This window comes from Xyrauchen texanus, chromosome 6, assembly GCF_025860055.1.
Source record: "Xyrauchen texanus isolate HMW12.3.18 chromosome 6, RBS_HiC_50CHRs, whole genome shotgun sequence".
NCBI classification, from domain to species: Eukaryota; Metazoa; Chordata; class Actinopteri; order Cypriniformes; family Catostomidae; genus Xyrauchen; species Xyrauchen texanus.
The window spans coordinates 8,064,777-8,088,758 of NC_068281.1; the positions used below are offsets into that span (position 1 = coordinate 8,064,777).

A 23,982-nucleotide genomic window follows, 5' to 3' on the forward strand; every position below is an offset into this window, starting at 1 on the left:
TTTCTTTTTTAAGAAAAGTGATGGATGATACCATGCTACAGTTCCATTGCATTTAGTGTACCATTGTTTTTTTTGTTTTGCAGAAACAAGTTAAGATGGTAATTATTTTTTAATAGGGTACAGGTTACTCCTCAGAAGAAAAGTGTAAATGTTTCAAATACCATGCATTAATAATTTGATTAATATGGGTCCTTGTTCAAACAGTATAAGAAACTTTTTCTCATTTTAAATGACTTTTTATGGCACTGGTGGCTAACACCATGCCATGGTATTTTGTATATGCGTCAACAGTTTGAGCATAAAAATGTAGGTATATACCTGTTTGTTATCTATAAAAATATCTATCCATTTCCTTATTAATGAAATACAACCTAAAATATAGATCAAGCCATCCATATGTTTCTCCTCACATATTAACAGTGCAAATGGTTTGGGGGAAATAACACAAACCATACTGTAAAACAATAAATAATATGCAATCTCCTTCACATTGTATATGCATAATTCACATAAGGGTATATGCAGCATAAGTCAGATCTAGCATAAAAAGTATGTTATTCATAAAAACAGAACAAGATCTTTCTCATTAATAATGCTAAAAACAAAACAATTAAATAAAAAGCGCGTTCATAAGAGGTAATCTCTGTTTCTCATCACGGATGAACGGTGAATTGTAAACTTCAGTTCGTATGCATGCATAACCTCGGTTTTGCGTGTGCATCTGTGACGCACAGGTCAGGTGGCGTCTCATATAGCGCGGGGAGCTGTCCGGGTGCTGAAACACAAGCGAAGCCCATTGAAACGCACATAGGACATGCTGTTCACGCTTATTCACATTCTCTGAGCTCTACACAAAAGGTACGGCGGCTCATTTTCATATTTAATACTCATAAAAGCATGTTGTGTAAACATAATTAAAATTGTATCTAGTCTGCTTTGTGACGGTTGAAGAGGTGTGGAGCTTTTCTCCTCTTTTCTACTGCTTGCCTTGATTACTGTAGATCCTATCATTCATCATCAGCGTATCTCATCTCTGGGTTATCTGCTCAGTTTAACGATCAGTGAAATGTATTCCTGCTCGTCTTATTTTAAATCGAGAAATGTTTTACAAACATATGCTTGAAAAATCTCAAATAGATCTGTTCTTAGTGATCGGCAGCCACAAGTGAAAGGTTACCTTGACAACAGGCGGTGACTCATCCGGTGCTGTTGTCGTTTAAAAACATGTTGTGATCTGACTGATATCATTGCTGCTCTGAGCATCTCTTGAGCTAGGTTCTGGAAACAAATTTTGGGCTGTAAAGCAACTCTTAGGACTGCATACAAAGGTAGTTTAAACAAAAGAATTATTACATTTTTAAATCAAGATTGATTCTATCAAGATTGTGGTTAAACTGCATGCATTTTGTCTTGAAAAGCATCATATAAAATTCACAAAAAATAGAAATAAGGAGAAGAAAGAGTTGAATTGACCAGGGTTAACTAGTTTTTGTGTTTGTTTATCCCTAGGCAGTACAATGTTGTCACTAACGAAACTGTCTGCTGGAAGGGTGGCGGTCCTTTTTGCTTCTCTCCTCCAAACTCTAACTGTGGAGGGAGCATCCGTGCGGCACCACTACCTGCGAGGCGGCGACCAGGGTGGCTTTCTCTCTCCCAGTGCTGACATGATCAAAGCCCTGGAGTATATTGAAAGCTTGAAGCAGAGAGCCGATGGATCAGAGAGCCCTACTGGGGACTATGATGAGGTGGACAAATTCCGTTTTCTAGTCCAGCTCGCCTCCCTACAGGAAGAGAACACTCCTCAACGCAAGGATGCGGCACGTTGGCCTGATAACAAGGGGGTGCCACAGTGGGTGCAATCTTTGCTTCGGATGCTCGAGCAGGCTGGAGAGAACCCAGCAAGCCAGCCTGGCAACGAGCGGCGCACTCACAAGAGCAGGCGCCCTGTGCCGGACGGGGAGAGCCCTGTTGGAGACTATGGTGGCTTTGTGAAGCCCCACAAGAAGTATCCATTAATGTTTGAGGATGAGGAGAATGGCAGAGACAACAAGCGTGCAACGGAGGATTTGGATGAGCAGTACACCCCTCAGAGCCTTGCCAATATGCGCTCCATATTCGAAGAGCTAGGAAAATTGTCAGCTGCACAGAATCAGAAGCGAGAGAACCAGGATAATGATGGCGAGGATGACGACGATCAGTACAGGGTCAGAAATCTGGCGTATGAGGACGTGGCTGGAGGGGAGGAGTGGGTGCCGCTAGAGGAGCAGATGGAGACAGAGGAAGTCGTTAAAGGAAGCCATGAAGAATATGAACGAGGACTAGCAGATAACGGTGAACAGGGCGAGGCCATGGAGAGGCGAGCTGGCCAAGCTGATGATGAGAATCCAGAGGATGACACGAAACTCGTGGATTACTACCTGCTGAAGGTCTTGGAGATGACTGACCAAGCACAAAAACGAGACCTGATGGAAGAAAGGAGGCGGCTTCAACCCCAACCCTCTCTAATCGACCCTAGGGCTATCAAGCAACTGCTGTCAGCTATTTCAGTGAAGCTCCAGGTGCCTCCTGAAGACCTGGTTGGAATGCTGTTCATGGAGGAAACCAGAAAACAACAGCGCCTTCCTGAGACACTGCAGGCTAGGAAGCCCAGCCAACCTCGGTATAAGAGCAGAGTTATCAAGTACTACAATGGCCGACAGCCAGAAGTAACATTGAGTGACATCCCCCATGACGTCAAGACCGAAGATATTTTAAAAGTCCTTGGGTTGGGGAATCTGGCCAACAAGAATTCAAAATTTTCTCTCCTTAAGCAAAGACCGTACAAAACAGCCATGGCAAATTACATCAACCCAAGTGGAAGACGGGGAAACTTGTTCTTGTCAGAGTTAAACAAAGCTCCAAGCAAAAGAAAAAATGATTATGATGATGATGATACAGTAGACGAGGAATCGACATTCCTAGCAGCCAAACTCTTGACCGAGTACCCCGACACCAGCTCGAGCGATCGCAAACGTGCCATCGATTCCACCACAAACAGACAGCTGCCTTATGAGTTATACGAGGAGGCCATGAAAGATTTCTTCAATCAGGTTGATAATGGGAAAAGCACACCCACCAAAAGAGACACCCAAGGGAAAGAGGTGTCAGAGGCACCCCAAAAACCACCCACTCAAGATTCAGAACCAAAGCCCATAGACCAAACCCCCGCTGTATCCAATACAGAAGATGGTAAAGAGTATGATGGAAAAATGGTTGCAGGAATGTGAAGGGTTATTTCCCCACCCCCACCCGTATCCCGACAAGTCCCGCCACCTTTACCTTGTAACTCTTTGATATGGTTGCTACGGCTAAATGAACAACTTCTGAATAGTCCAAATCACAAACTGCTTGTATGAAGCCCCTACTAGCCAATCTTGCTGCAAAAGGGACTTGTTGAAATACGGATGGAGACCAAAAATAAAGCTTAGCCGTGGGACATGCCTATATCTCCTCAAAAGTAACCCATGTTTAAAGTGCTTTAGCTTTCTTGGAATTCTATATGATGTATATATATATGGTATATCATTGTGCGGGAGTTTTTAAATGTTGTTTATGAATTGGTGGTCCTCAAAATGTTTTCTTGTCCCTTTCATTGGTCTCAAGAGAATGTTCCTGTGTAGTCGTAGGACTCCGCTTGCTGCAATCTTTACATGCTATATAATTATTAAACCAATAAAGATGGATGTAATTCTAATTTATAAATCATTTTGTACGTGTTCTAAAGTGTGAGAATAGAAACATGAATAAAGCATTACCGTATTATTTTTTCTCTTGCTGTATTGTGCTTCCTTTTTACACATAATTTAAAACAAAAGTGTGCCATAGCAAAATTACTAAAGAAAGAAACTTAAATCTTATCTGGACCGAGATTAATCATTTTACATATATTAAACATAGAAAACATTTTATAAAATAAAACATTCATATATGTATCCAGAATTGTTTTTATAAAATAAGGATATTATTATTTTAAGAGATAGTTAAAACGATAGTTCACACAAATATGAAAATTCTCCCATTGTACACAAAGAGATTTAAAGCAGAATGACAGCAGTCACCATTTGCTTTCACTATCTGGAAAAAAATGCAATGAAAGTGAATGGTAACTAAAATTAACACATTTTGTGTTCCACAGAGGAAAGAAAGTTATACGGGTTTGGAACAACATTAGGGTGAGTAAATGATCAAATAGTTTTTTGTTTTTTTACCTGGGTGAGTTTGTCAGAAAATGTTCACCCTCTGGAAGTAAGAACAGACTTCAACAGTAATTTCAGCACATTGGACATCTCATTAGAGGAAATTGAGACAAACACTCGACTAGGACTAAATCATATCAAAACTATTTTTTAATAAAGACAATATCAACAAAGTGTGCTCACAAATCATTATTAATATTCCTTCAAAAATATACATATTATTTTCTCTTCTTCAGTCTCCTGAGACATGCAACATGTTCAATTACATGAAAAGGCACTTCAAATAAACATTTCATTTTTGGGTGAACTTTCCCTTTAATTTTATCAGTTCAATCTATGTGCATGCTTGAGTTATCAATATTGAAATTCAGCATTACATTCATTTCTATACACTGAAAAAACATAATATTATTCAAAAATTCCTTTAGAACCCAGATTCAGTTATATTAAAATTGAATGGGCTGGTGAAAGATGTTTAAACCAGCATTGCGAAAACAAGTTCATCAGTAGCCCTCTTGGATAAAGTTTGAACAGTAGCTTCTTGCAGTGAAGCTGCGTTTCCAGAACGAGGGACACAACCTAAACTGTGGAGGCAGAATTATTTCCCTGTTGTCACCTTGCATCACGTCTGCTGTAGTCAGAAGGCTGGCTTGCTCATGTATTCTTCCATCGTCTAAAGAGAAGACAACAGTGCAAAGCTGATCAGCCCTTTAAAGAACTTGAAATAATACAAGTAGTTCAACTGCAGTCAAGTCTAAAATTGTTTAACTTTAAAGTAGAACTACCTTTTTTAAAGAGTAGCAGCACTACATGCAACTAATATAAAGCAGCTTACTTCAGTACATTAACTGTCTTTGGTCAGTTAGGATCACTACTATATTTTCAGAATGTGAAATGTCATAATAATAGTGGAGGGAATTATTTATTTCAGATTTTACATCTTTCATCACATTTCCAGTGGGTCAGAAGTTTTCATACACTTTGTTAGTATTTGGTAGCAGCTTTAACTTACTGGCTGATGTCTTGAGATTTTGCTTCAATATATCAACATAATATTCCTTCCTAATATTCCGACCGGTGCATATTGAAGTGCACCTGTCCCTCCTGCAGCAAGCACCCCCACAACATGTTGTTGCCACCCCCATGCTTCACGGTTGGGATGGTGTTCTTTGGCTTGCAAGCCTCACCCTTTTTCCTCCAAAAATAACGATGGTCATTATGGCCAAACAGCCATTTTTGTTTCATTAGACCAGAGGACATTTCTCCAAAAAGTAAGATCTTTGTCCCCATGTGCACTAGCAAACTGGAGTCTGGCTTTTTTATGGTGGTTTTGGAGCAGTGGCTTCTTCACTGCGGAGCAGCCTTTCAGGTTATGTTGATATAGGACTCGTTTTACTGTGGATATAGATACTTGTTTACCTATTTCCACCAGCATCTTCACAAAGTCATCATTGTGTAATTAGTTAAAATACGATTGTAAATTGTGTTTAAATATAAGTGGTCCCTTCAGGCATTTGAAAATTGCTCCAAAGGATGAACCAGACATGTGGGGGCCCACAATTTTCTTTTCTGAGGTCTTGGCTGATTTCTTTTGATTTTCTCATGATGTCAAGCAAAGAGCCACTGAGTTTGAAGGTAGGCCTTAAACTACATCCACAGGTACACCTCCAATTCAGTACACCTCCAATCAGAAGCTAATTGGCTAATTGTCTAAAGGCTTGACTTCCTTTTCTGGAATTTTCCAAGCTGCTTAAAGGCACAGTTAACTTAGTGTATGTAAACCTCAGACCCACTGGAATTGTGATATAGTCCATTAAAAATGAAACAATCTGTCTGTAAACAATTGTTGGAAAAATGGCTTGTGTCATGCACAAATGACTTGCCAAAACTATAGTTTGCTAATATTAAATCTGTGGAGAGGTTAAAAAATTAGTTTTAATGACTTCAACCTAAATGTATTTAAACATCTGACATCAACTGTATATATACTAATATGTATTTTATATATACTGTATAGCGTTTGAAAATACTGATTTCCTCTGAAGACCACTAATAAAATATTTTTATAAAATATTTTTTATAAATGAAGAAAAATATGCAACGTAGGTGTTTGCACAGGAAACCACACAAAGCAATGTATAATTTATTGATTTTTATTGTTCATAAATGAACCATCTGAAGGGTCAGTTTACTTTGTGAACCATTTGACCTAAACCGTGTGTTTTGTACAGTTTTGTCATGATAGACCACCATTCAGAAAATCTAGATTGTTACTAACATAGTTTTTGAGTAGTACTGCTACTCTTAGTTGGTTAGTTAGTTACTTTCCAAAACCGGTGGTCTTTCTTTCGAATATACTTTATTAAGGAGCAGTGAAGGATGTACGGACTGTGACTGTGACTTATCAGTGAACCAAACAAATTATATAATGTGCTATACAGGTGTTAATGTGGTCTCATTTATATGAGGCATGCTGGGAAAGCTGCCATTTAGCAGTGCTACACTGTAAAACCACTCTCTCACACTTTCCATCCCTTTATTTCTCTCTCTCTCTCTCTCTCCCTTTTTCATCTCCAAATCAATAATGTTTCCTGAAGGTGATGGCCAAAGTGGAGCTTTGTATCCAATCATCTGTGGGTTCTTTACCCAAGTACAACATTCTGAAATGTTTGGCTCAGCAATGAGGATGAAGATAGGTCTTGTGTTCTGAAGTCATAGTAATGAATTAATGCTTTAAAAACATCAAAATAACTGCCCTTTCTAGGTCATTTTAATGTATTTTCTTTTTTTATCCTACTTCCATACTGTTACATTTAAATTTCTGATTCATTCAATATTGAATATAGTTTGGCTTTCTCAAAATATAATTTGAGACAGGATACACATTTACAGTTCCTAAAAATGCCACTTGGGTTGGTTTGTCCAATATGGAGCACCAGAGTAAAGTGAGTGTCTGACCTCTTGCAGCATATCTGATGCCTCTACAGACTTCGCAATAGACTGTTTGGATGTCTCTTGGACCTCACCACCCATCAGAAATTCATCCAGAATGAAATACGCCTTCTCAAAGTTAAAGATTATGTCTAGCTCACATACCTAAGGCAGAAAGTGACAAGATTACTTATGAACAAAACAATCATTGAGCAAAAATGATATTTGCTTTAGAAAGGTCTAATTGTTTAATATTGTTTAAACAAATAGTTCCCTAAAAATGAAAACTCTCTCATCATGTGTATGACTTTATTTTTTCTGCAGAACACAAACTAAGATTTTATGAAGAATCTCTCAGGTCTGTTGGTCCATACAATGCAAGTAAATATTGGACAAAACTTTGAAGCTCCTAAAAGCACTTAAAGGCAGCATAAAATGTCACTCCTACTAGAGTTTTCATCCTACACTCTGCACATGCCTCAATCACTAGGAAGTGTAATTGAGCTTGAAATCATGATCATGCCTAGAATCTGCAATGGCAAAATGTACAATGAAATAGGAGTTACACTTTCGTCTGCTTCAGAAGACATAGATTAAACTACTCAAGTAAAAAATAATTAGCTACTTTTATGCTGCTTTATGTGCATTTTAAAGCTTCAAAGTTTTAGTCATCATTCACTTGCATTGTATGGACCTACAGAGCTGAGATATTCTTTTAAAAAACTTTGTGTTCTGCAGAAGAAAGAAAGTCATACAAATATGAGACGGCATGAGGGTGAGTAAATGATAAGAGAATTACATTTTTGGGTGAACTACCTCTTTAATGCCATATCAACACTGTTGACACAGAATTTCATAGGCAAGAACAAGGTGAAATTGATCAATAAATGAAGAATGCAAATAAATGAGAATAGTTAAGAAAAAAAAAAGGATAAACCAACCAAACAAAAAATCTTCATAAAGAAAAATTTAAATCTAAGATTTTTCAAATGCACTCAATATCCAAATTCTGAAAGTCTTCCTGAGAACACTTTACTAAACACATCCTCCAAAGTTCAGAAAGGTATGTGTAAACATTTGATTATTCATAAAAATATTAAATTTCTACAGAAAATATGTCAACTATTTACTACCGAGCATCTAGTGAACGATAATGAGAGAGAGCGAATACTAACGTTGCCAAAGTATTTGTCGAGTAGCTCCACATAGCGGTGCAGAATCTCTAAAGCAATAAGTTCATTATCCTGGTTTTCCAAACCACAGCAGAAATACAGACTGGCATACCTACAAACGCAAGGGGAAAACATACATGTTATATATAAACATACATTTATCCAGTATGTTTTTATATTCATACACACACAAAATCAGTTACGCCCAGCCATTATAAAAGTCATAATCTATGTATTAATTAGACATAATATAAACAGCAGCAATTACATTTAGTGTTAATTTACAAATTGTTTATGTTATCGTTCATGTAAAAGTCATCTAGATTCTGTGTTAAACAACTGTTGGCATAGCAAACTCCATATTTGTAAAGGCCACAATGGAAAAACAACAGGAGAGAACAGAGTAAGAGATAGAGGTTAAGTGAGGTACGAAAAATAGAGTGAGTTTGTAGAGTCACTCACAGAAATATGAGTTTCAGTTCCTTTCAATAAAGATTTAATGTAACATAATATGTATGGTTTGACTAAGAAAACTGTCAAGCTGTGAAACATTAAAATATAGAAGCATAGCTAAAATAATGCTATTTACTCTCTTAACCAATAAAGGTTCTTTGCAGCATCTTAGATTAAAGGAATTTTCCAGGTTCAATACAAGTTAAGGTCATCTTACAGCATTTGTGAAAATGTTCATTTCAAAAAAGCAAAATTCTGCACATTTTGGAGGGTTTAAAAAAGGCAGAAATTTGAAGCTTATAATGTTATAAAAGCACTTACATTAAATCTTCTGTTAAAACTGGTGTATTATTTCAGCTGCAACATATTATTTACGGTCGTCTTAGTGTTTATGGGGTTTCATCGTCATGGCAACAAAATTGTAAAATTGGATATAACTTAACACAGAAAAGGTTAGTAAGCAATTTTATCACCCTAAAATCGTATTAAGATGTGTATTGTTTACATTTGTGGCTAAATTTTTATTAAATAAAAATAAAGAATATTGGTTCAAACAAGTTAAGATCAATCAACAGCATTTGTAGCATAACATGAATTACTAAAAAAAATGTATTTTGACTCATCTATCCTTTTTTTTAAGAGCAAAATTATGCGTTAAAGTGAGACACTAACAATAGAAGTGAATGGGGGCCAATTGACTGTATAGTCACAAGACATAAACAATATGCGTATAAAACGTGATTTTAGTGTGATAAAATCACTTATTAACCTTTTCTGTGTAACGTTATAGCCAGTTTTACAACTGCGTATCATGATGATGTAATGTCAGCAAACCCTAAAACTTTACAGCTCAAATACATGAATTTTAACAGAAGAATTTAAGCTTCAGATTTCTGCCTTTAAACCCTCAAAAAAATTATGTTGTAATCAACATAATTCTACAATGCTGTTGATTGACCTTAACTTGAACTGAACCCAGAATATTACATAAAGCAAATAACCCTCTTCTGATGCAGTACAGGGTTCTTTACAACAAGGGCTGTGTTCCTTTCAGAAGTGATCATCGCTAAGCCCTATTCCCTTTTAAGTCTTTAGAATTAGAGGTAGACCGATATATCGGTTGTATCATTAAATCGGTGCTGAAAGTTTTTGGAATTATCGGTTATCGACAAACATCTATACCTATAGTTGCCGATAGTTTTTTTATTGTTATTATTCCTAATTTTTTTAGTCCTCATCAATAAACCTCATCTGGTAAATATTTAGGCTATAAAAAGCTTAATTAAGTTAATACTTACATGTAGAGCATTGAAACAGGGCCAAGCCGCTGTCATTTCAAAAGAAAAGTCCCAGGGTATTTTGGGCTTGTTTATAGTTAAAATCACCCGCTATGCATACAATCTTCATTTTACTGGTCATAATTGGGATTTTTGTAGCACAATAAACTGCTTTTGGATTGTATTAATTTTTGGACTCTTGTGGCCTCAATAGTACCTCATAGTAAAGGAATGTTTTATTCTTAATCTATTTTTTTAATTAATTATCGACCGATTAAACAATTATCAGACTTTTCCACTAGGTTTTCGATATTGGCAAAATCTACTATCAGTCTACCTCCATTTAAAATCCACTGTGAGAGCTTCAGATGGCTGAAGGATGTGGGGCTCAAAAATAACTGTTATTCAGAACTCATTTTTAATAAAAAAAAATGTATGTTTGCAACAAGCCTACAGAATGGCTACCACGATTGCTCTCCATTTTAAGTGCCCTGCGAAAGCATAATTTATACGTTTTGGAACACAATGATGGTTGGGTTGCAAAACATTCTTGAGGTTACATTATAGGTTCTTCAGATCAATGCATTGGTTTCTGGGCTCTTTAATGCTACAGTACATAAATGGTTTTCTAAAAAACAAATATTTTTAGGAAGGTTCTTCTGTGAAATTAGGCTGTCTAACCCTTTTTTGGAAAAAGTTTCCCGGTCTTATTGAGCAAGATTCCCCTGTACATGCTTTTCCAAATAAATCAAATTGTGTGCGTTCATGACCTTTCACCAAAATTTAATAACTTGCTCTGCCTGCCACTGAAACGACTTTCCTTTTCTATTTTCCTTTTCTAAGTTCTATAATTTTTTTATCCCTCCCCAGATTAATAAAGTCAAGTGCCATTCCATTTATAAATTATTATATTATTGTTTCACTTGAAAAGTCACATTATGGAAGATTGATGACTTACAAGAGTGTATACTGTAATTTATTAGAAGAGACAATTGAAGGTTTCTAAAACGGATAATGCCAACTAATTTGAATAATATAGATTCATGTTACACCCTATTCTAGGGTAATAGGGGGCCATTGTGTAGGAAACAGACACAAGTTTTCACTGGAAAACAAGGAGTACACAGATAGCCCCATGACATCAACTAATGACATCAGTAATAGCAGAAGAACTCGACTGAACTGGTATACAAACAACAGCAGGGACTAGGGCAACAAACTCCATTAGGACTTGAAACACTTTGCATGTGGTATTTTTAATTAGACCACATTGACTGGTGACTAGGTGTCTGGTTTGCAAAAATAGAGAGTTTTCTGATCACACCTTGTGCAGCGATGACTAATGACCAAACGCGAGAGCTTTCCAGCTAGAACACATATGCAGCCCTTTATGGGAAAGTGGTGGAATTTATTTGTCTCAGCTTGGGACCCTTAAGGCGAGTTTCATGCCCACCTCTTATACACAATCTTCAGATCCCTCCAATGCAGGAAGTTGCATGTGCGGGGTTTCCGTGCCAACACCATAGCGGTCATGTCCTTCACAATCTTCTTTCTTTCTCTCTCGGGGAGGGGCAGGAACCACTTCTGCAGACGTAACTTCCCCTGGCGACTGAACAGCAACAGGAAATGCATCTATCAGACAAAAAAACAGGATATGCATTTTAATTGGATGGCTAATAACAAACTTTTTCATCCGTTTATCTTTTAGGGGTGGGCGTGGCAAACTAATTAATGATCCGCCGTGATAACACTGAAATACAGAACATCCCCTGAAATACAGAACATCCCTCCAGACCCCACAGTGCAGCGGGTCCAAAATAAAACTCAAAAGAACATGAACTAACGGTGTGTACACTACGTGTAACCTTTCCACTAACACATTAACAAAATCCATATGAGACTGAGAGATGAGCCGCAGAACAGATCTGTACGTAAAACATTTCCATCAATGAACTAATCAGTTCAGAGTAATGATACTACTGAGAATAGAACCACTAAAACTCATTCTAGTAACTCTTGTTCTTCTCACATAGCTACACATCACAGCTGAACAGAGCATTTGTGACGCTCCCTTTGTGACTTGTGAGTCACACAAACTCACTATAAAAAGCCTCTTTCACAGGTTATCAGGTCACTGGCCACACCAACAACTATTAGCAGAAATTATTATATAGTTAGTCACACCTCTGAGAAAAGATAAATACATAAACTGGAAAGGGTGTTCACTTTAATGGTTGAAATGGATAAAACACACCACTGCAGAAGTGAGTAATGCATGTAATGAAGCAAATCAATACACAGACCTTCAGAACAATTCAGCACATAAGGAAATATTAGTTTTTGAATACCGTATCTGCCATGTAAAAAAGGTAAAGCCAGATAAAAAAATAGGTGATGGTAGATGTTCGGCTGGACATACTACTTGTACTTTTTTGCAGTATGCATACATTGCACAGACAGCATGTGAATTTGCTGTATGCATAGTAACGGATGATGTTAATTACCCAAAAAATACAGTTAAAAAAAACTAAAGCAAATAAACAAAAAAACTGGAATGGAAAATGAAAAGTAACTATTTATTTCAGAGAGGATAACCGACGTCATGCACTTGCTAAATTAAATGTAGCATAATGAAATGTTTATCATTAGCATATTGTGTACTGCTTCGGATACTACTTTCCTAAAAATGGTACGCGTTATACAGTATGTACTGTGCAGTGTGCAGTACACTAATATTTAGCCTGATCTCATGAAAATAACATGACTTGAGACATTTTTGTAAAATGATATGACATGGTTCCTTACATACAGTATCTCACAAAAGTGAGTACACCCCTCACATTTTTGTATCGTTTCATGTGACAACACTGAAAAAATGACACTTTGCTATAATGTAAAGTAGTGAGTATACAGCTTGTATAACAGTGTAAATTTGCTGTCCCCTCAAAATAACTCCATTAATGTCTAAACCGCTGGCAACAAAAGTGAGTACACCGCTAAGTGAAAATGTACAAATTGGGCCCAATTAGCCATTTTCCCTCCCAGGTGTCACGTGGCTCATTAGTGTTACAAGGTCTCAGGTGTGAATGGGGAGCAGGTGTGTTAAATTTGGTGTCATTGCTCTCACACTCCCTCATAATGGTCACTGGAAATTCAACAAGGCACCTCATGGTAAAGAACTCTCTGAGGAGCTGTGCTTAAGTTCTCACGTAAGTTAGGAGGTAAAGTTCACATTAAGGGCTTACTGGTTAGTTTGTAACTAAGTCAGTGCTTAATTTGGTTGCACCACCTGTTCTTAAGGCAACACTTAACTAGTAGGTCGTAAACTCTCCATAAAGTAATGCATAGGCACATAATATGATGTTTACCTGTATTGATCCAATAAAAAGCCTTCAAATTTATACACAGAAGTATTAAAAAGCCGTGAATTTAAGTTTTATCTCGGTTAATGTTCAAACTTTGTCTGCTCGTGTAACTGTCAGCTGTAATAAATGATATCCCCATTAAAATATGATATGTAAATAAAGTCGATTTAATAAATGGTATATTTGCCCTGTGTAAAATCAATATATAGGAACTGTATCTAAAATAATATTCATTTTAATATCTTATACATTTCGTATATGTTGACACCGACGACGCACATATACCACGGACATGGATTTCTGCGAGCATGCTTCAGATTTGTGTTTTCGGTTAAACTGCGTTGCTTTTACAAGTGTTGATTGGGTGGGTTACTGCGTTGCATTTCGATAAAGCCATTTCTTTTTTCAGGGATTATCAATCTAAATGAATGCACTGACAAATAAAGTAAATTGTTAAAACTCAAACTTGAGCTTTTACTTGGGCACAGCAGATTTATACTGGGGCACGTGCATATATGTGGTGCTTTGCTCAAGAACACAATGCTGATGGTTCATGACTCGCTCCATATGGGGCTTGAACCTACAACCTTCATGTAAAAAGAACCTTTGTTTCGTCAATCATTCATTTTTAACTAGAAGATGAAGTGGTTACTGAGCATTAAGGAGCCTGATACTGCAAGACACTCTTATTGCTCAAATCCACACAGGCACAAAAAAAAAAAAAGTGGGGAAATGAAAACTAGTTCATTGTTACGATCAAAGCATTCTGGCGAACTCTTTATTTGCTTCCTCAGTATACTCTGATGAGGGACAAAAGATGAAAAAACAAGGAAACAAGATAGTCCAAGATAGCAGACAGTTTTGCTATTGTGCTCCATAGGAAAATGAATTTCTCACGTATTTCTTGAGTATGGCACACCCATTACATGACAACAGGAAAAGAAAAGAGAAAGGAAATAGTGTGCTATAGATATTGATGTTTACTTTTGAAAGCATCAGTTAGAATGGGGCTGAAAATGATAAACAAGTCACATACTTTTACCTCAAAATTGAACATTTTCATTATGATTTTGAAGGTGCTATGGACTTAAATTATAGTTTAAATTATTCCAGATATTATTTCAAATTTAAAAACAATGAAATCAGTTACTCACCCTCATGTTGTTCCAAACCCATTTGACTTCATTCAGTGCAACACACAAAAGGACACATTAGGCAAAATGTTAGCCTCAGTCAGTAGACTAACATCATTCTGCCTAACATCTCCTTTTGTGTTCCACGCAAGAAAAAAAAAAAGTAACAATAGAATTTTAGATGAAATCTGACCTGAACAATTTCACAAGATTCAAAAAAAATATTACAATGACTAATGATTCACTTTATGTCACCAACTGGCTCACATTACACAAAAAAATATGCAGGCTAACATACGTAATTTCAAAAATAAAGATAGTAACTCCTAACACATATGCACTACGCTTACACTTTAGTTTAGAACAGCATGAACACAAGCGGAGTGATACACACACACACACACAGTGAAGCGTCTGAGTGCTGATGCTGTCACACCATCAGTGCTCATGGAACGTCTCTCGTCCAATCAGATTCGAGGAATGGAACTAACTGTGGCGTGTATGCATATATATATATATATATATATACATATACACACACATACATACACACACACACACACACACACTATTGTAATTTTATTAATAGCAAATATACTGTAAAGGAGTGATTCTCATTCTGTCATTTCTACCTCAAAACATTAACCATAAATGTGAGTTTGCATAGGAATAATACATAGACTTGCTTGATTCCTAACATTTATATTAGCTATTTTTTTATACAGTGCATTAGTATTAAAATATATTGAATATACATTTTTTTTTTTTAAATGAATAGAACACTGTATTTTTTTTTATTTATTTATAGTAATTCTTTCCTCATTCAAACATTAACCAGAAAAAGGAGTTTACACAGGGATAGATGAAGACTTGCTGCAGGTTCACCAGTCAAACTAAACACAGAGTGGAAAACTAATTTTTGAACACCAGATAAACGAGTTTACCCGGACTAACAAATCATATCACCTACAACAGGATTTTAGAGACAATACATGTTGTCAAGTTACAAAGGGAATTAATTTACATGTCGCAAAACTGAATAATCCGGCACCCTGATGTCAAAGCAAATCAGGTGACCGGTTTATCAAGGTAGGTCGATAAAATGACTTCACGGAAACAACATATTTGAACTTTCCCAATATTCTTTCTACTTCCGAATAATTTGCTCAAACTTAAAATAAAACAAGAATATGTGATGTACAGAAAATATAAATGACATTGTTTGCGTAAGTGTAAAACCAAAACGAAAGTTTTAAAGTCCGCAGGTGCGCTCGCGCATAGCCTACGTCCTGAACAGGTGCACCCGCAGAACCTGTTGGGTTAAATTACCACTGTCACCAAAACATGTGATCTAAATGCGTGTTTTAAGAATATACTGTCAAACTTACCATCTTGAAACATAGAAGTATGAACTATTCAGTTCCCGGCTGGTAAATCAAGACAGCCGAACTCACCGATGCCCTTCCCATTCCACTAGAGAGCCGCGCATGCGCAGATCCGCAGCTTAGCGCAGATCTCCGTGTGCACCTCCTCTGCCTGACCTCTGATTGGTCAAAGTGCTGCACCTGGTTTGAGAAAGGGCGGTGTAACAAATGCACCCTCCTCAAATATTTTCCTTTACGTGACCAAAGTGCGTTTTGTAAATACGACAGTGATATGGCATGAACTACCTTTTTGTTTGACAAATCACTTTAAAAAATAAAATTAGAGCAAAGCTTTCTATTTTAAGCTATGTTTGACTTCAAACTGATAAAGGCAATAACGTTTTAATAATAATAATATAAATTATAGTAGCCTTCATTTTATAAACTTTATTTATACTTTTAACTTCCTACTTGATGTATTAGAATTTTTTAATAATAAAGGAAAAAATCTTAAATTTTAAACAAGAATATATTTATTTCCTATATTTTTTACTGATAATATAATAAACACATTTGAGACAGTTACTCTTCTGTCTACTGCATTAATAGATAACAGTAGAGAAGATTTTCCAGAGGTAGGCCAACTTGGTGTATCACCACTTTCGGCAGCTATTTTTAATTTATGTAGCTATAAATAAAAACACAATGAAAGAAGAAAGTCATGTGGAATTTTGAGTAAGAATCAAAGGTAATCACTAATGGTGGTTTGAATGTACATTATTCATTATATATATATATATATATAATCACACTGGTGACCAAAAGTTTGCAATAACGTACAGATTGGCAGAGTGTTGGAGTGATGGCTGCTGGAAATGGGGCCTGTCTACATTTGATAAAAAATTACTTTTTTCAAATAGTGATAGTGCTGTTTTTTACATTAGTAATGCCTGGCAATATTTTGTGATCAATTGAATGCCAATTTGGTGAATTAAAGTATCAAATTAACAAGAAAATCTGTACATTATTCCAAACTTGTGCCCGACAGTACGTATATATGCTTATATATATATGTTTTTATTAAAGATTACTTGATGGCAGTTTGTTATTAAAAATTAAATGCATAAATCTTAATTGTTTGTCCATTCTAGTTTATGTCATACAATACTTATGATTAATTAGTAAATTATTTAAGCATAGATAATATAAATAAATTATAAAAACGAATAGATTTACCAAAAAATTTAATATAAATTTAAGATAATTGAAAATGTAAATGTCTTACAACCCATAATGTTGTGTCAAAATATAAAGACCTCCAGAGATAATAACTGATTATCTGTCATCTGGCACTAGAGGGCGCTCTATAGGGTTACAGCAGTCACATAATGTAACTCATCTGTCATAACACGTTTGTCCGGCAGAGCGAACACAACAGCGCCTGCGCCACAAATGTCTCTCTACAAGAATAGTGTGGTTTATCAAGGCAATGCGGGAATTTACAAGGTAAATCTAACTGCTTGCTAAGTTGTTAAATTGTTCAAATTGTTGCATTACTGTTGAGTTATTTGAGTTACTTTGTAACTGTTTGCTTAAAAATAAAAATAATCAAGTTTAGCTGATTTATATACATTCAAAAATATTCTGGTTTGAACATAAACTTAGTGCCTGCTCAGATGTGTTACGAACCACATGTGTCCTGGCAATTCAAATTAGATTTAGCGGTTTCCTGTGCAAATGTTGCTTTTATAGTTCATCAAGTCATCTCCTCTGACATTCATCCAGGCCCTCAGTTTTAGGACAGTCATCTTCACAGCACAATGGGCCCCATTGAGATGCCAACTGCTCACTCAAATGCTCTGTCATCCCACACAAAAGCTCCTTTGGCCTCGGATCAGGGCCCTTTGACTTAGGAGCACTGTCTCAGATGCTAAGAAATCACAAAACAATTTAATAATTGTGTTAAAAACACACTTTTAGATATAACCGTGTTTTCAGTTACTGTAGCTCTACTGGTAGAGCACAGTGCTAGCAATGTCAGTGTTGTGAGTCTGATTCCCTGGGAACACAAACATAATGAATGAATGTATACCTTCAATGCTTTGGATAGAAGCGTCTGCCAAATGCACAAATGTAAATGTCGTTTAAGTTCATGTTTCTGAAAAAAAAATGTTTTAATCTTGTAGAGTCATTTATTTCATTGTTGAATTTTTGAGCCAGTCTGGATTTGAGAATGCCTCAAAGAGTTTTGTGGAGAAGGATCTGGATGTGTCCATAGACGGACGTTCCTTCATGATCACTGGTGCCAACAGCGGAATAGGAAAGGCGACAGCTATGGCAATAGCCAAAAAAGGTATGTTTTATGAGGTTGTCTGGTACAGTAATATTATACTAACAACTTAGCTGACAGTATTATTATCTTATTTCTTCAGGATTTCATGACACATTATTTTCTTAGCAAAATATTTTGAAGAGTATTCTAATATGCTAATTTGGTAACCAAGAAACATGTATTTTTGGTAGAACAGTTAAAAACGTTTGGGCTACTTAAAGAAGATTGGACATCTAGATAGTGTTTTTGCTGAAGATCCCTTGCAAGTTGAATTTTGGTTTTAAAAATGGCCAAAAAACAAAACAACACATTTCCTCAGTCTATTGTTCTTTTGAGTGATTAAGGCTATTCCGAGGACAACAGAGAGGAAAGTGGATGGCCCAGATTCACAACAACAAGACAGTGTCTCTAGTTTGAGAAACAGAGCCCTCAGAGGCCCTAAACTCTTGGATGAACAGAAAGTTTGAAGAAAACAGCATTTATTTAAATAGTCGAACACTTTACAAAAGGTTTCATTTGTTTATATAATGAGTAAACAACATTAGTTAACATGAATTAACAATGAACAATCCTTTAACAGCATTTATTTATCTTGGTTAATGTTAATTTCAACATTTACAAATAAATATTTAAAATCAAAATTTGTATTTGTTAAAATTAGTTTAAGAAAGATGAATAAACTGTGTAAAAATATATTGTTAATTGTTAGTTCATGACATCTAATGCTAATGCTAACTTAGTCATAAATAGTCATTTTTAATATTAAAATGTAATGGTTGTGTGGCACCTTTAAAGGGGTCATGACATGAGAAACCAAATTTGCCTTGATCTTTTGGTATATAAGAGGTCTTTGTATCATTAAAACGTCCTGCAAGTTTAATATTTTAAGACGTCCTCCCCATTCTAAACTAATCATTTATTTAATCAAGCTCAAAATACAGCTCGTTCTGGATTCATGGTTAGAAGTGACGTGTCGGTTAGAAGTGACGTAACAGCGTTTGCATATGACCGCCTCCAGCACAAGATAACTACGCTTTAAGCGCAAGACAACTACGCTCATTTCGTATCGCCGTGCGCCTCACAAGTGTTCAGTCGATGGACAGCGAGCTCTGACAGAGACTACTTGTGCACAGGAAAATTACGATGCCACACAGATGTGCTGTTCCTGGCTGTGGTCAAACAAAACCTCTGAATAACTGCCGAAAGATCCAGACGTCAGGGAAAAATGGATGCAGTTTATTTTTTGCGGACGTTCCAGTCACGGCAGTGTTAACTTAAGCGTTTGTTCTGTACATTTTAAGGATGACTGTTTTGAGAACAAATCTCAATATGATGCTGGCTTTGCCAGAAAACTGTTGCTCAAAGATAAGTCCGTGCCGACTATTCTGGGAACAACGACGACGCAAACTGTAAGTAATCTATTTTAAACTTTAAACTACTTTTTAAAGCGCAATTTCATTCATTATGAATAATCACAGTGTTTTTACTTAGTTTACTTGCATATTGTTCTGGCTGGGGCGTCAATAATTGATACATAGGCACTGACGTTAGCCAATCATAACAGTGGGCGTTAACACTGAAATCTTAAATGGAAAACGCCCCAAAACAGACTGTTTGAATCAGAGGATGAGAAACAGGGTGGGAAAAGGTCATAAATCACTAGATTTTAAAAGTTTTTCTTAAAAAAAAATATATTAATACTATAATTGCACCTAAGGGAACATAATAATACAATAAAAAAAAACATGTCATGACCCCTTTAAGCATTGCATATGTTTTTTGAGCCCCAATATATTAAAGCAATATCACATGAGAAAGAGTGCTGTATGGTCCAACATCAGCACGGCTGTGATTTGGCTGCAGTGACCTCGTGCCACAGGTAATCACAGCTGTGCTGATTTAGGGCCATACTAAATGATTGCGAGTGTGATGTTGCTTTTATTCAACAGTTCAAAGAACATGTAAATAAAATTTAGGAAAAACTAAGGACTGTCCCCCCCAAAAAAACACAGAAAAAAAAAACATTTGTCCAATGAACTACTTTTTTTAAACCATGGATCAGGATCTTTCATTGTGCCCAAGCCTCCATTACTACAAAGATGTGCCCAAGCCTCCATTACTAATTCAAAAACATCACTTTAGAACAAGTATTGACAGCTTGGGCTATTTCTAACAAGTTATTGGAGAAATAAGGATGTGTGTGTGTGTGTGTGTGCTTGAGAGAGAGAGAGAGCGATTGAGCTTCTGCAATTAACCGCGTCTCTTGCGACTAACATGCAGTAGTGTATTGTTTGTCAGCTTGCTGAAGAAAATGGGAATTCTGGTCAAAAACATGTGGAGATGGGGGGTGGCCGAGCAACATCTGTAGAGAGAAGGCCAGGAGAGGAAGAACGGTAAGGATTGACACATGTTGTAAATTATCTCTAACAGCTGTTCTGTGTTGCAGGGAGATCTGGAGAGGGATAAAAGAGGCAATACAGACTGCCGGAGGAGAGAAAGAGACCAACCCACGCAGCTGAGTTCTTGTGTGTGCATTTGTTATGCTGAAAAGCAAAGCTTTATGTGTTTAGACTGAAAATGTTTGCAGAAAAGATTACGTGGATGTAACAAAGGTTAAGGTTGGGAGAGGAGGCTGGAACCGGCTGAACAGTCAAAATAATATTTAATTTAAACAAAAAGACACACAACACAAACACACATGGCAGCTGCTGCATGTGGCTCTCTCTCTCCCGAACTGCTGTGTTCCGCTGCATTTATCCCTCTCCTTGGCTGAATAGCCCAATTGGGAGCGTGCGTAGTCATGGCCCGGCCCTGCCCTCCTCCTCATCACAGTGGATTGTTTATCCGGCTTCCCTTTCCTGGATCAAAGATTTGGAGGAAGTAACATACTGTTCCCAAGTAGCACCGGAGATTATTCCACAAACTCCTATGATGTCTCAGCTTTTAGCTCCAAACACTTTTACTCCTGTTCCACTTGTTGACCACTAGTGATTTTTGATGTCAGTACCCAGTTCAGTTCATTGAGTTCGTTCCATCGTTTAAAGAGATTTGGTCACTTTTAATCCAGTGTAAACTGGTTGGAAAAGCCCAGGTGGTTTGTGCTGCATTGCCCTTTAAAGATTATATCTTTATGATGTGTTGAAAAGTTCTGTTCTTAGAGCTAGTTCTGGAAGCTTATCGCTCAAAATTCCACGATCATGTAAAAACAGCCAATCAGACCTTAGTGGAGTTCGCCGTGAAAAGGGAACATTTTGATATTTGGTGCTAGTCCAATAAGGTGAATTCTTTTGAGAACCTTTCTATTGCTTGAAAGATTCCAAGAATTCGTTGTCGGACAAAATTTTGGTCCATTTGAACAAACACAAAGTTACTATCCTTGTGCAGGCCGCTATATGTGTTGATGAATTAGTGTTGATAACACGTTAACACAATTTGTTTAACGGCATTCATTTATTTAATGCCAATAATGCGTAATATAACCCTTTGAATGAACCGTAGCCTAGTTCATGAGAAGCGAGTCAATTCGCACAAACGCCGCTAATATCACATACATTGACCTTCAGGAAAACAGATGGTGGGAGACATTATGCTGATACCTGCGCCAAGCATTTTATCAATGTAGCACAGAAGTAGAACATGCCCGCAAACCACAAATAGAGCTAGAAACTTCGTAACTTGAACTGCGAGGCACGAGGTACTAAAGTTAAAAGGCGCGGTGCAAGAGCAAAGTGAATGTGTGAGCGCGAGCTGGCGATTGTCTGTGTTCCGCCACTGCTACCGGGTAATTGAATAACGTATAACATGCCAGTAAAGGCAGCTGGTGGAGTTTGTGCCCTACGCAGACTATGTAATATGCATATAGGGAGCGGCGGTACTGATAAATGGCTAACGGAAACCCTGCTGCGGTCTCCAAGGTGTGTCTGTCTCCTGCAGAGACAGTTCTGTGGGCGAAAATGGCTTGTTAATGACAGAGGTCAGATTAGAATGGCCAGGCTGGTCCAAGCTGATAGGAATGTGATAGTAACCCAAATAACCACACAGCATTCTCCGTTAACCTCTCTCATCAACAAGCCGTTTTTTCCCACAGAACTGTTGCTCACTGGAAGTTTTTTTTCTCCCCAATTTGGAATGCCCAATTCCTAATGCGCTACAAGTTCTCATTTTGGCGTATTGATTCACCCCATCCAGGTGGCAGAGGACGAATCCCGGCACAACTCACCAGGCCCCCAAAAATCATGGCACGGTTGAGATCACTGAGATCAAATTTGTTCCCCATTCTCCTGACTTGCATTGGGATGATTTTATGCATTGCACTGCTGTCACACAGTTGGCTGATTAGATGATTGCATGAATATATAGGTGTACAGGTGTACCTAATAAAGTGGTTGGTGAGTTTATATACAGTATCTTATTATAAAAGGCCTAAGGTCAAGCCATTAGAATAGTTGTCATTGGCAAATTGTTGTATAAAGTAGCTGGTTGCTTGCTGTTATTTTGTTAAACATTAACACTGCTGCTTTCTCAACAGTTCTTAAAGAAGTTAAGCCTCTTACTGATTTTATGCTCTGTTGTTTAGGTACTACACTAAACTAGTTCCAGTTTGAAGTATTTAGCAATACAGCTAATGTAAGATTTGGCAATTTTAGTCCAGTTCTCAGGTTTGGGAAAATAACTGTGTACAGAGGCAGCATTGAGTAACCTTTGCATAGTTCAACCATTGCCAAGTAGAGCAGTTTGTAACCTTTTTTGTGATTTACAGTCATGTTTCCAAACTTAGCGTTAGGGGTTTGTTCAAATCACCTTTTTCCCCCTCTTATCCCAGGTGATATTGTCCACATCGTTTGGCGAAACAATGAGCTAGCCAACAGCGCCAGAGAAGAAATAGTCTCAACCAGTGGAAATACTGTGAGTGTCCTCAGTTACTGCTGCATGCATGCAGAAATTATCAGAATCTGGATGTTCATTTATCAGTTCAGTGGTTTACTTTGGGTGAAAAGAAATGATAAGGATATACTTTATGCCTAATTTAGTCAGTCAGATTATAAATAACAGTTCTATTATTTCTGAATCTTTTTTTAGAAGGTTTATGTGCATGTGTTGGATCTGTCAGAGATAAGGAATGTGTGGGTTTGCAGAGGCCTTTAAGAAGGAGCATTCTTCTCTCAATGGTTTGGTAAGAGCATTAGAGAGCCCCTTTAGGAGATTCTCATCATTCCTCACTATATTAGAGCAAATATGAGCAGGCAGCAGGTTACAGGTCAGATGTTGAAATATTCTCTTCTCTTTCTCAAACACTGTCTCGGATCAATAATGCTGGATATATGGTGAATCAGAAGTTAACTCTGACGGATTGGAGAAAAACTTTGCGACCAATACTCTTAGAAAGATGCAAACAGAGAATTACAATGCATACCTTGTAATAGAGTGAGAAAGAACTTTTTTTACATGAGACCCCACCTGGACTGTATCTATCCTCATTTCACCACCTTCTACCTTTTTAATTTTATTTTTGGGCTTTTGTCACTTTTTATCGAAAAGGACTACAGAAAGGTGATAAGAATAGATGAGAAACGGGACCAGGAAATGACTCGAATCAGATTCGAACTCAGGTTGCCCACATAAACTCCACTATGAAAGTTGGAGAATGGTTAATTGTATCAAAACCATGGTTTCTGAAAAAAAAAACAAACATTATTACTTGTCATGTTTACTACAATATT

General features: G+C 37.0%; 2 protein-coding genes and 1 pseudogene across 3 annotated transcripts; 2 read left to right on the plus strand and 1 right to left on the minus strand.

Annotated features, from left to right (window-relative positions):
• The first annotated feature begins 757 nt into the window (after nucleotides 1-757).
• Nucleotides 758-3,791, plus strand: LOC127645438 (secretogranin-2-like). 2 transcript variants are annotated; one of them, XM_052129057.1, is made up of 2 exons: nucleotides 758-858; nucleotides 1,510-3,791. In XM_052129057.1, the coding sequence occupies exon 2, from the start codon at nucleotides 1,518-1,520 to the stop codon at nucleotides 3,264-3,266; it is 1,749 nt and encodes a 582-aa protein (XP_051985017.1). In that variant the 5' UTR covers nucleotides 758-858; nucleotides 1,510-1,517; the 3' UTR covers nucleotides 3,267-3,791. The 2 variants fall into 2 exon arrangements, with proteins under 2 accessions (XP_051985017.1, XP_051985018.1); XM_052129058.1 differs by lacking the exon at nucleotides 758-858 and adding an exon at nucleotides 1,217-1,328.
• A 386-nt stretch (nucleotides 3,792-4,177) lies between these two features.
• Nucleotides 4,178-16,053, minus strand: ap1s3b (adaptor related protein complex 1 subunit sigma 3b). The gene is made up of 5 exons (XM_052128925.1): nucleotides 15,955-16,053; nucleotides 11,522-11,700; nucleotides 8,342-8,450; nucleotides 7,194-7,331; nucleotides 4,178-4,908 (listed from the first exon to the last, which is right to left on the minus strand). The coding sequence occupies exons 1-5, from the start codon at nucleotides 15,955-15,957 to the stop codon at nucleotides 4,873-4,875; spliced, it is 465 nt and encodes a 154-aa protein (XP_051984885.1). The 5' UTR covers nucleotides 15,958-16,053; the 3' UTR covers nucleotides 4,178-4,872.
• Nucleotides 16,054-17,382: 1,329 nt separating this feature from the next.
• LOC127645068 (dehydrogenase/reductase SDR family member 12-like) lies at nucleotides 17,383-23,690 on the plus strand (annotated as a pseudogene).
• Nucleotides 23,691-23,982: the final 292 nt, after the last annotated feature.